This window comes from Elgaria multicarinata, chromosome 15 (assembly GCF_023053635.1).
Source record: "Elgaria multicarinata webbii isolate HBS135686 ecotype San Diego chromosome 15, rElgMul1.1.pri, whole genome shotgun sequence".
Taxonomy (NCBI): domain Eukaryota; kingdom Metazoa; phylum Chordata; class Lepidosauria; order Squamata; family Anguidae; genus Elgaria; species Elgaria multicarinata.
Genome location: NC_086185.1, coordinates 12,463,630 through 12,475,938, shown reverse-complemented (window position 1 = coordinate 12,475,938; position 12,309 = coordinate 12,463,630). Strand labels below are relative to the sequence as shown.

Sequence of the window (12,309 nt, the reverse complement as noted above, 5' to 3'; positions counted from 1 at the left end):
GCGTGTCTAGGCAGGATTGTCCCGGGATTGTCCCTGTGCATCCACATGATGCACAGGGGATCCCAGGAGCAGAAGGGATGATCCCTCCCTTTCTCTGGAATATCGCCCTACCTTTTAATCCCGACTTTTCCCGCGGTCTCAGGATGACCCCGAGACCGCGGGACGTGTGGCCGGCTGTCCCGGTTTTGTTCCGGCTCCTTGCGAGTAACCACGAGGAGCTGGGAACTGGGCATGGGGTGCAGAGATTCTCAGGAGCTCCGTACCCATCGGGGTTGGGGTGGGGGGGAGCGGGAGGGTTCTTTTAAAAAACAAAACAAAACAAAAACCCACCACCCTCACTTTTGCGATGGAGCGCTCCTGCACTCTTTTTCAATTAAAAAACAAAAACAAAATGGTGGGCGCAACGTCTTCTTCCTTCCGGGACGTCGCGCGCCACGTGTAGACTGAGGGGGAGGATCTTGCGATCATCATATCGTGAGATCATCCCCCTCCACCCACCTCATCTAGCCATGCCCTTAGCATTCCAGCGAGAAGGCTGGTTTAGAATCCTTCTCTCTAACATAATAATTTGTTTGTTTTAATGGGCATGGCTTTTTAAAAATAAAAATAAAAATGGGTGAGTATTAAAGCATTCATCCTTGTATTCTAATGTGTCCAGTCCCCAGCAGTAGATACATCGCGTGAGGCTGTACCCATCATGTGGTGGGGATGCGGTTGGCCGAAATCCTATGCATACCTGGGAGTAAGCCTCATTATACTCTGCATGAGTTTCTTCTGTGTAAACGTGTGTAACATTGCAAGAAACGGGATCTTGGCCTAATCCACACCAAGCAGGATATTGCACTATGAAAGTGGTATGAAAGTGGTGTATAAAAGGCAGGAGCCACACTTCTGCTTTATAACAGTATGGGCCCATTGATACATACCATATACCACTTTCATAGTGCTATATCCTGCTTGGTGTGGCTTCTGCCTTTTCTATACCACTTTCATACCTCTTCTATAGTACAATATCCTGCTTGGTGTAGATTAGGCCTTAGTCTCAAGGTGCCAAAGAACATCCTGATAGTACAAGCTGTTCAGTGGTGGTCTTGCCTGCACCAGAGGTTTTTAACCACGGGCTACCTATCAGGACTAGTAGAAGATTCCCTGCATCAATCCATAGGGAACTGGATTTGATGACCTTTGAGCCCCCCTCCAATTCTTTGATAATAGAATTGGGCGGACAGTGATTTTAGCATTATCGGCGCTTGCTTTCCTGAAACCAGCAAAGGTCAGGCCTGTTCAGATGACACGATAAGCCATAGTTAGGCCACTAACCCTTTTGCAGCCAATGGTTAGAGAGCATGTTTGAACCGTGGTTATGAAGCCACCATGGTTAGGAATGGGTCACACAACACACTAAGCCATAATGTTTAGATCAAAATGCTTAGCCAGCCTGGCTTTCCGTGTCATCTGAACAGGGTCGATACGATCCTGTGAAATCGAAGCACATTTAAGGACCATTAATTTCAGTGGATGAGTTAAGCACGTCCTCATAGGGGGGATTTAAAAGTGCTCAGCCTCAGCTGGATTGGGCTTCAGCCTTTCTTGACTGCCATTGCCGTCAGTTATTCTACCAACATGGCAGAGTGTTGATGCATTTGCCATGAGGGAGGATTTTAAGGCAGTTTTTACGTATTTTGCGGAACGAACGCTTGCATGCATTTTAGTTTCATTTTCCGCACAACTGCAATTAAAACTGTAACGCGATGCAACGATTCCATAATAGAAGATTTCCTGGGCTGTAAAGCAACCCCCTTCCCACACACAAACGGCCATCAACCTCAGCATTGTCTTAAATAGACCTTTTAAAATAATTATTAAAATAATTGTAGCACATGCAAGGCATTCTTTCAGTCTGAGAGATGTTTCTACCAATGCTGCCCTCCCCCCTCACCTTTTGAACTGTTACTGTCTAGGAATCTGGGCATGTATGCAAAATTTAGACTTGATGGAAAATGTGCGAAATCGGCGAGAGGTGAGATGCATTGCTATTGCCACAACATTGTTTGCCAAAGGTGTGCATAAGGCCAAAGGTAAGCAATATGGGTACAGCTCACCAAGAACTGCTGTTACACTTCCCGAATTCATTTCTGTAGACTGGGTGGGATTTCGGTGCAAGCTTCCCCAAAACAGGGCTGTCGCAAGCACCCGAATGAGTCTGGGAATCTGCTGGACTCCTGTGCGCCCGCCTCCCAGCCTCTGCTCGCCGAGCTGCGGGGTGGATTGGATCCCCTCACCAAGTGAGTAGTTACACACCCAGTGAGCAGTTCTAGCAGCCCCCCCCAATCCCCATAGCAGGGCACTATTTACGTAAAAATAATGTTGCACAAATGGCGGCCATAAGAAGCCATTGACGTGACATTACAGCCATAGGTGGAGAATTCTTTACGGCCGCCATTTGCGCAACTTTGCTTTTATGGAAATTCCCAGGCTGCCATTTATATGCAAATGGCGGCTTGCTATGGGGATGGGCGGGTGCTGGACCCACTCGTCTGGCAAGTTACCACTCGGCAAGTGGGTCGGGGGGGGGGGAGCAGCAGTGGAGGCTCAGCAATCACGCACAGGGGCCAGATGGAGGTGAGTCCATCCATTAATATCCCAACGCAAATAGAGGTTCTGCTGTATATGGTGAAGTGCTTTCAACAGTCTTTGTGTAAACAAATATACAGCAATAATTTATACAGGGTTTTTTTTTAACGGAGGGAATGGTATTTTGTCTTGACTTGGAAGCTCCCTTTGACTCCCTATTTCTGTCTTAAATAGTGCTTATTGCCAGATCTGGCCCTACTGTAAGGCAAGGTGAGGCAGCTCATCTGAGGAAGCATATCTGGAGGTACCAATACATTTCCAGTTTATTATTATATTTTTACCACCATGGGGGTAGCCATTTAATTTTTCTGCCTCAGGCACCCAATTTTGTGTGTGGACCATCTCTGCTTATGGAGAGCAGCCTATGTCACTACTCCCGCAAGGCTCCCGTAGGCCTCTTGGAGTGGATAGACTCTGGGAGGTCCCTAGGAGCCTTTGAGACAGGGGCCAATCTCATTTTTGGCAGCAGTGATAGAGGGTGACCATATGGAAAGGAGGACAGGGCTCCTGCATCTTTAACAGTTGTAAAGAAAATTTCAGCAGTTGTAACAGTTGTAAAGGAATTTCAGCAGGTGTCATTTGTATGCATGCAGCCCCTGGTGAAATTCCCTCTTCATCACAACAGCTAAAGCAGCTGGAGCCTTGCCCTGTTGACCAGTTACAAAAAGGGCAGGGCTCCTTCAGCTTCTACTGTTGTGTTGAAGAGGGAATTTCACCAGGTGCTGCATGCATACAAGTGAAATCCCTTTTTTATATACAACTGTTAAAGATACAGGAGCCCTGTCCTCCTTTCCATATGGTCACCCCAGTACCATAATAGGAGGTCTCTTTGCCTCTTCCAGTGGCCTCTGTCTTTCTTTTATTCCAACATTACTTGAACCGAGAAATATGAAGGATTTAACTCAACTCTGTGAGGGATAGGGTCGATATAGAAAACAATGGTTTTCCGTTCAGACTGATTTTGTTTTGTTCTGTATTTTGAGGCAGCAGAAGACAATATCAGAATTTTGTGGTTCACAGGTCTGTGGCACTAAATTCACAGTGGATAAACGCTGACACCTGGAATCGCTACCATCTTCTCAGAAAGAAGGTTTGCATCTGAAACCCGCTCAGGCCGCCTTGATGGTACAAAGGTGACCAAAAGCTGCTTCATATGACAGCATCACTGAACAGACTCCTTTGTACCTTGACCTCTTCTGTGCCATATACATGCATGCATGCACAGATGTGTGCAAACACACGCACACACACACGCACACACACACGTCTAGGGCCAATCCTCCTCTGAAAAGCAGGCACGTTATTGTAAAAATAGCACAGCGTTTCAACGGCATGTACAGTTTGTGCCTGGACAGGCAAAGGAAACTACGTTTTCCTGGAGAGACGCTATACATTTTAAGGCACACCGAAAGGGGTTAGGTTTAGCATTTCCACGTTCCTCCAGCCTTCTTTTTGTTCACCAAAGACAGTAGCTACGACATATTGGAAATGTTGAAAAATTAAACGTTTGTTCCCTAAGTGTGGCCAATAGATTTCTTGTATATATTTTTTGTAAAAAAAATGCTTTACTTTTCCATTAAAAAAAAAAAAAAAAAAGAAGGAAGAGAGAGAGAAAGGGGGAATTGGGAAAACAGATGAGGGCGGGGATCTCTGAGTATTTAAAAAATAAAGCTCAGCTTTCATGTTACATTTTATATACATAGATATGGTTACAGAAAGTATATCTACATATATAAAATATTAAGAGAGCTCTGTTGCCTACCCTCTTGACTTTTAGTACAGTACTCATGGATATACTGGGTTTTTTTATTATTATGCCAGTGAACACTTCTGCTTCTTTCTAATGCAGAACCCAACAGCAAAGAGACAAAACAATTCCAAAGAAAATAGCGCTGTCTTATCATGCAATGAAATAGGCATCCTGTGGCACTAGTTTCTTATCCAACCTATTTACAATACAGCTGAGTACATTATTTACACAGGTTACAGTGTTTTGTCGCAAAGGATTTCTCACGGTCCCTCCCCGTCCCACCCCATTCTACCCCACCCTACCCCAAAGTGTTCCCGGTGCTACATCCTGTCAGACGTGCGTTTCGATGAAGGAGTGCGTGTGTGTCAGCAAGGAGGACAGGGCTGGAAGTTCAGAGGCTCCATTTTGGGCTTTCAGAGCACCACCGTACTCACAAATGTCCAGGAAAAATTCATAGTTCTTTATTTTCCACTCTTTGAATTTCTTGGAGGTCAGGCTGGGATCATGGAGCAGGCTGTTGATCACTGCAAGATCTCCTTCCTTTGCCTGCCAAAGGACAAAAAGACCACATTCCGTTCAGATATATACGTCAGCCTTTTGCTGTAGTTACCCGTGGTAAATCTTGCCACAGTGGTTACAAATGCTTGCAAATGCTTGCTTACAAATTAGATTGCTGCAAAATAGGTGTGCAGAAGGTCAGCAGGTGTCAAATCCCTCCACCACACTGCTTTCTCCTGCCCACCAATCGTTGAGTGATTTCTCCAGCATTTCTCCTTTCTAGAAGGTTGAAATGTCTCTCCTAAAGGTTAGTTACTCGCAGTAAGAGCTTGAAGCTACAATATGCAGGTAGTTTTGGTGCCTTGGCCCTATTATTTATTTATTACATTTATATCCCACTTTTTTTCTTCCAAGGAACCCAAGGCAGCATACAAAATCCTCTTTTTCTCCATGTTATCCTCACAACAACAGCCGTGTGAGGTAGGTTGGACTGAGAGTATGTGACTGGCCCAAAGTCACCCAGTGGGTTTCCATGGCCAAGTGGGGACTAGAACCCGGATCTCCCGACTCCCAGTTCAACACCTTAGCCACTACACCACACTGGCTCATTCCCCCTGGTACGCTAATGGTGGACACCATTAGCATGCCTGGGGGAACTGCATACTTTCTGGAGGCACTGGAAAGCATGTTTTCCCAGGGCAGAAACACACCCATGTGCTTGTGGGGGCTGGCAAGAGCTCGGACACAGGTCCGCTCTCATGCCGGGTGCATCCGGTTGGGTCCATGAGGGCCGGACACGAGGGGGTCGCCACCCTAGCGAACCCAACCAGACACCTGCGGCATCCCTAGTGAACTTGAGCTAGCCATTTTAACACTCAGCTGAACCTACCTTACAGGACCTTTTTGAAAACAATGTGTAGAAAACCTTATGTTTGAGGGGAGACGTGATAGCACTCTTCAAATACTTGAAAGGTTGTCACACAGAGGAGGGCCAGGATCTGTTCTCGATCCTCCCAGAGTGCAGGACACAGAATAATGGGCTCAAGTTAAAGGAAGCCAGATTCCAGCTGGACATCAGGAAAAACTTCCTGACTGTTAGAGCAGTACAACAATGGAATCAGTTGCCTGGTGAGGTTGTGGCCTCTCCCACACTGGAGGCCTTCAAGAGGCAGCTGGACAACCATCTGTCAGGGATGCTTTAGGGTGGATTCCTGCATTGAGCAGGGGGTTGGACTCGATGGCCTTGTAGGCCCCTTCCAACTCTGCTATTCTATGATTTTATGTCCATTACCCTGGTGTTCTAGGAAGAAGGGTGGGACTGAAACGTGACCAACAAATTACCATACAATTTATAAATAGATATTCTAAAATATTTATATCTTTTGTTCTCTATAAAACGTTTCAGGGCATCACATTGATCCTTCATGTCGATGCAATAGCTGCTTACTCACACGTCCAGTACAGGAAGTCAAAACGCTTACTTTTAAAGTACTCTTTAGCACTCGGATGCGATGAAGCTTTTCATTCGTAATAGGATCATTGCATCTCTTGACGAAGGACCTCCGGAATTCCTGCTTGGTGGAAGGGCGTTGCTCTCCAAATGCTGACAAGCTAGCTTGCTCCAGAGACTTATACAACTCGTGTAGACCATCTTCACTCTCTCTTCGATCTTCAGTGTTTTCTGGGGGAAGGGGGGAAATCAAACCATCCTTCATATGTTATAGATTTACAGTGAAGGAAAACACTGGAAGAACTTAAAACATAAGCTTTATTTTGCAAAAGGATTATCATCATCATCATCATCATCATCATCATCATCATCATCATCATCATCTCTCTTTTCTTGTAGGACTTTTTTCTGTCTAAACATGCAGAAGACTGCATCTTTATTTATTTATAGACCCTACAGTCCAGAAGATATTCTGAAACTGTGTTCTAGAGCTTCCTTCTGGAAGCAGCGATGCTTAGAATTCTTTGAGGAGATCAACATTCCAAGAGGGTAAGAATTAATACTAAGTTTGATTAGAAAATACAGTGTTAACCCCTCTACCACAAGCTGCAGTGATGGCCACCCATTTGGAAGGCTTTAAAAGGGGGTTGGATAAATTCCTGGAGGAGAAGACGATCAATGGTTACTAGCCCTGATGGTTGTGTGCTACCTCCAGTATTCGAGGCAGTAAGCCTGTGTGCACCAGTTGCTGGGGAACATGGGTGGGAGGGTGCTGTTGCACCATGTCCTACTTGTTCACCCCTGGCCAACGGCTGGTGGGCCACTGTGTGAACAGAGTGCTGGACTAGATGGACCCTTGGTCTGATTCCGCATGGCACTTCTTACGTTCTTATTCATCCTGTCCCATTATATATGATGAATATTTGTACTCTCAGTATATACTACCACCCTTGTATGTGACACTTTACAAGTTGAGTGGCAGCAAATTTGGCATGGGGATGGGCCATGGCAGGCCGGCCGGCCACACGAAACTTGCTCTTACCTTCTTCACACAAACTACTTTGCTTTCTAATGGGCAGCTTTTCTTCAGATCTCTCTTCTGTTATCCCACTGGGTTTTACCCGCCCTTTGACCCGGACATCTCTGTTTCGTGGAAGGCTTTGACTACGTTGCTTCTGGGGTCTGCTGTGAGAGCTGTGACCTCTGTGGCACTCCACCAATGGGAAAGGACCATCCTGTTCATGGTTGTGTCTTCTTTGGACTGGTAGCGTTGCTTGCCGACGCCTCTCTGGTGAAGACCCAAGCCGCCCGCTCACGTACTCAGGGTCAGGAGGAACAGTCTGGAGAAAATGGAGGCCTGAACTGGTCAACGGGGTCTCTATGAGATCCTGCCATGAACGTCTTTCTCTGTAGGGAGGTCTACAGCCACCTGAATTTGTGCTCCCTGTCGGATCCTGTCGGGAATCCTCCGCTGAAGAATGAGAGTAGGTCGATTCGCTGGAGAAGTGCCGTCCATGTTTAGGCTCAGGGAAAGGACTCGAAGAATTCATCTAAAAGTAACCAAAAACATTATATGATCCAGTGATGGGAACATTCAGGCAAACCAACCAACCAAACAAAACAACCCAGCATGTGCCGTATACGCCCACCCACTTTAAACATTCTGTAACCAATGTGGTTGCTGATTTTCAGAGTTGCTTCCATGCCGGTAACAGAATGTCTAAAGACTTCCACCCACTTGAATTGCTGTGACAACATGCTTATCAGTGTCCAGTTCTCTGCAGGTCCATCATCTGTGTCGTCACAGCGTCATACCTGGGTGGACATTCTCTGACACCACGTTTTGGCTCGGGAGCAACCATTAAGGAAGCAACAACGGCTGTGGTAGAAGAACATCTAAAGTGAGGTCTATCAAATATGCTAACCAAGAGATCTGATTGGATTCAGGGGGATGCAGAAGGTCCCAGTTTCGACCCCCGGCATCTCCAGGTAGGGCAGGAAAACTCCTGCCTGGAAACCCTAGAGTCCCACTGCCAGTCAGTGTTGACAGTATTTGGCTGGATGGACCAATGGTTCATCTAGCCCAGCATCTAACATCCCTATGAAGATGGAAATCACAGCAACTACCCTACAGAATCGTTGGATATTTTTCAACCACTCCCTGTTCATGTTTTGACACATCCCTCTGCCCAACAGCGCCTTCTGCTGAATGGGCAGGGTATTACCGATAAAGGTTTTTCTTAAGGCCTACTAAGCATATCCACAATGCAGAAGTATATTGTAGGGGAGATCCAGAAGCCTCCACCCCGAAAAAGAAGCCATAACTGGATTTCCAGTTTTTTTGGTTTTGTTAAGTGATCAAATGTCTCAACAAACTAGCAGGGGGCAGGGCAGGAATGCAACGTATGAGCACCCAATGTGGAAAAAATGTTTTTTTGAGGGGGGGTCTGCTGAAGATACGCAAACTCTTCCAGTTAAAGTCTACATGTTTGGTATTGTTTTTAAAAAGAGAGAGAAAGAGAGAGAGAAAAGGCAAAAAAGTGGGGAAAAAACAGAAAGGGAGGGGTTTAACCTGTATCCCAGTTGATGGAACAGCATCACATGGGTGAAAATCAGTCTGAGCTTCACCCATGTGATGCTGTTGCCTCAGCCATTCTCTTTGGTTCTGGCCGTGTGAGGACCACATCACTGACGCTGAAGGAAAATCTGAAAGAAAAATAGAAAAGAGTCCTATCTGCACTAAGAAACACAGGTTAAATGAATAAAAACAGGCTGCAGACTTTCAGTATATCAGCAGTGCATTTAGTAGCCACACAGTGAATACGGTTCCAAACATTTGTATTTGTTTTTATTTCCACCTTTCCGTCTAAGGAGTACATTTATTGTAGGGTGACTAATACGGCGCAAAAATTGGCATTGATGGAGATTGTCTCAGTACAACCTGCTTTGACATGATGAATTCAAATCTCTAGGTGTGACGGGGAAATCATGCTTGTTTATTCACCCCTCTGCCCTTTCATATCTCTATCTATCTATCTATCTATCTATCTATCTATCTATCTATCTAATCTATCATCTATCTATATCTACACTTTACACCAAAAAGAGTGTGTGGGTGAGCTGAGCTGAATCCTTTCCCACCCCCAGCTTATCTCCTAGCATATTGTGGCTGGGTTTAGGCATCAGGATAAACCATGGTTTATTGTGACAGAAATGAGCCTAGCTTTTACTCCACCCCCCCCCTTCCCAGCTTCCATTCTTTTTCTGCAGTGTGACTACTAGGAGTTCACAAGCTTCCACTTCTTCTTTTTTAATTATTATTAACCAATAATAAGAAACCATGATCAATCTTAACCATTGTTTGTTTGAGACAAACCAATTTCAAATTGTGGTTTATGAAGCTGGTTAGTCTCAACAAACTATAGCTAAGATTAACTGCAGTTTATGATTCACATGTCACACTAAACGGTGGTAAATTGAAATCTGAAGCAAAAGCTCCCCCCTCTCCAAAGGGGGGAGCTAGATTCATTCCCATCACAATAAACCATAGTTTATCATGATGTCTGAATGCAGCCTGTAGCTTCAAGCACTTTTCTCGACAGCCAGATTCACTTCCATTATTGGTGCTTGGCGGTTAGAAAAGCATCTCCAGCAATGGAGGATGGTATGGTAGGGTGGTGGAATGGTAGGGTGGTGGAATGGTAGGGTGGTGGAATGGTAGGGTGGTGGAATGGTAGGGTGGTGGAATTCCCTTCTTCTATGTGCTCCTTCTGGTGTAAAAAGCCCAGACTCTTCCACCTCCTGCTTTGTACATGAGCATGAGAGTCATGTACAAACAAAATGGCTTCCCTAGAACATCTCAGTTGGTGCTGATTGCTCCAACTTTAATGGGTCAATAGAAGTGCCAAGTTGTCAATGATCTGCTTCTTCTATCCTCCTCCCATTCCAGTCATGAAAACAGGGACGTTCAGCCATGCTAGAGTTTCTACCTGTTCCTTTTCATATGTCAGGAGCCCTCTGCATAGTAAATAGGAAACTTATCATTGGCAGAATTTGTCCATAAGCTTTTTTGGTGGGTGGGTGGGTAGGAGGCAGGGGGAGAACTACAACAAACCAACTTCAGTTGGTTTCTGCTGTATTTATTTAAGTGGGTGGGATGAAGAATATTGAAGTCAAAGTATCTTAGTTAAAAACTGGCTAGGGAGTGCTGGGAGCTGTAGGACTTTATTCTTCCTTAGCAGTGCAATCCTATAGACACTAACCTGTGAGCAAGCAGCACCAGTTGCTGGGGAACATGGGTGGGAGGGTGCTGTTGCACCATGTCCTGCTTGTTCATCCCTGGCCAATGGCTGGTTGGCCACTGTGTGAACAGAGTGCTAGACTAGATGGACCCTTGGTCTGATCCAGCATCAGGGCGCTTCCCATGTTCTTATCACTGAACTTAGTGGGGCTTACTGCCTAGTAAACATAGGATCGGGCTGTAAAGTTAACAAAAACCAAAACAAACCCCACAGAACTTGGAGGGGTTTCCTTATCAATACATTATTTACCTGTCCTCTCGGTCCATCGGGTATATAACATTCTCATTGCTTACAAGAGCAATTTGGGCTTGCGCTGTTTGACTTCTAACATAGGCCCCTCGTCGAAATCAAACGCGGCGTGAGAATCGCACGGGGGCCCCTGCGTGTGCCTCGCGTCACTTACCGAGGGTGTGCGGTGGTAGGTGTCGCAAAGTGTTATGGGTCCCTCTTGCTTCAGAGTTAAGGAGCCGTCGATATCCTCCTGGTCACTTTCACTCCAGTAATCTGCTACAGAAGTGTTTGCATGTTCCATTGAAAGGGGGTCTTCCTCGGGCAACATTTTCAAGACATCGTAATAAAAGCCAACCCCCACCCCGTGCAGCTTTGGGACTGTGTATGTAATTCTACCTGGATTCTCAGGATTCCCACACACAGAGAGCCTATGTATGGATGTGCAGATGTCTTAAGGAACGGCCAGAGGCTGCATAGACATGGAAGGTGCAGCTGGTGTTCATCTCGTCCTTCCCTCTATATCTGGAGGGCAGAACCCCAGACCCAAGCTAGCCCACCTGGGTTCCCCAGACGGCCATGCCCCCTTCCCCAAACCACTCTGAAACCATAAATATGAAAGATATCTAACATGTTAATGAAAGGAATCTGTTCATATTCTGGGACCTGGAGCCTAGATTCCACACACACACACCACCCAGTTCCCGAGGATGTCTCTGTTTGCTCACATTAATATCTAAAAATAATGTAGGCCTTACCTTCATCAGGCCGGATATCCTTGTCGTCAGGTGTATAACCAATGGCGGCTAGGCCCAGACGGTTCATCCATCTGATGAAAGGATAAAGAGAACAGGCATTACGAAAACAGTGACCTACTACAATTGTCTTGAAGTGCTTACCCACATTCTTTTGTCATACAGAATTAAAGGAAAGTTTAAAAGAAACTGAGGCCATAGCTGGACCTAAGGTTTATCCCTGGATCGTCCAGGGGTCAAACCTGTTCATCTAGGTGACACACAGGGGATCCAGTGCTCAGGCAGGGGTGAACCCTGGATGATCCCAGGATAAATCTTAGGTCTAGCTGTGGCCTGAGTAAAGGAAGCAGATGATGTGAAAACTGGATACATTTCAGAGTTCTCCTTATCTTCTTCTTATTGGGTTAGTGCCAGCAGTATATAACTGCAGTGTCTATGATGTCCATGTCAAATAGAATGCTGGACTAGATGTATCTTTTAATCTTTAAATTCTAAAATGATTTGGGCCCAAGTTTTTTGAAGGACCATTTTCACCTGTACCATCCAGCCCACATTCTGAAGTTATCACTTGCCCACCATCAAGGGTGATTAGGCTGGAAGTACAAGGGAGAGGGCCTTTCCAGTGGTGGACCCACACCTTTGGAATCAGCTTCATAAGAACATAAGAAGAGCCCTGTTGGATCTGACCAAGGA

The 12,309-nt window shown here is 45.7% G+C and overlaps 1 protein-coding gene across 1 annotated transcript in view; it reads right to left on the bottom strand.

Moving 5' to 3' along the window:
* Positions 1-4,691: 4,691 nt before the first annotated feature.
* The window catches only part of LOC134409345 (connector enhancer of kinase suppressor of ras 2-like), a 376,171-nt gene continuing 368,553 nt past the window's right edge, over positions 4,692-12,309 (bottom strand). The window contains exons 22-27 of the mRNA XM_063142057.1: positions 11,620-11,690; positions 10,927-11,140; positions 8,978-9,038; positions 7,375-7,882; positions 6,364-6,563; positions 4,692-4,930 (exon numbers count right to left, since the gene is read on the bottom strand). Coding sequence (XP_062998127.1) covers positions 4,715-4,930; positions 6,364-6,563; positions 7,375-7,882; positions 8,978-9,038; positions 10,927-11,140; positions 11,620-11,690 — 1,270 coding nt within the window. The 3' untranslated portion in view covers positions 4,692-4,714. The remainder of the gene's footprint in view (positions 4,931-6,363; positions 6,564-7,374; positions 7,883-8,977; positions 9,039-10,926; positions 11,141-11,619; positions 11,691-12,309) is intronic.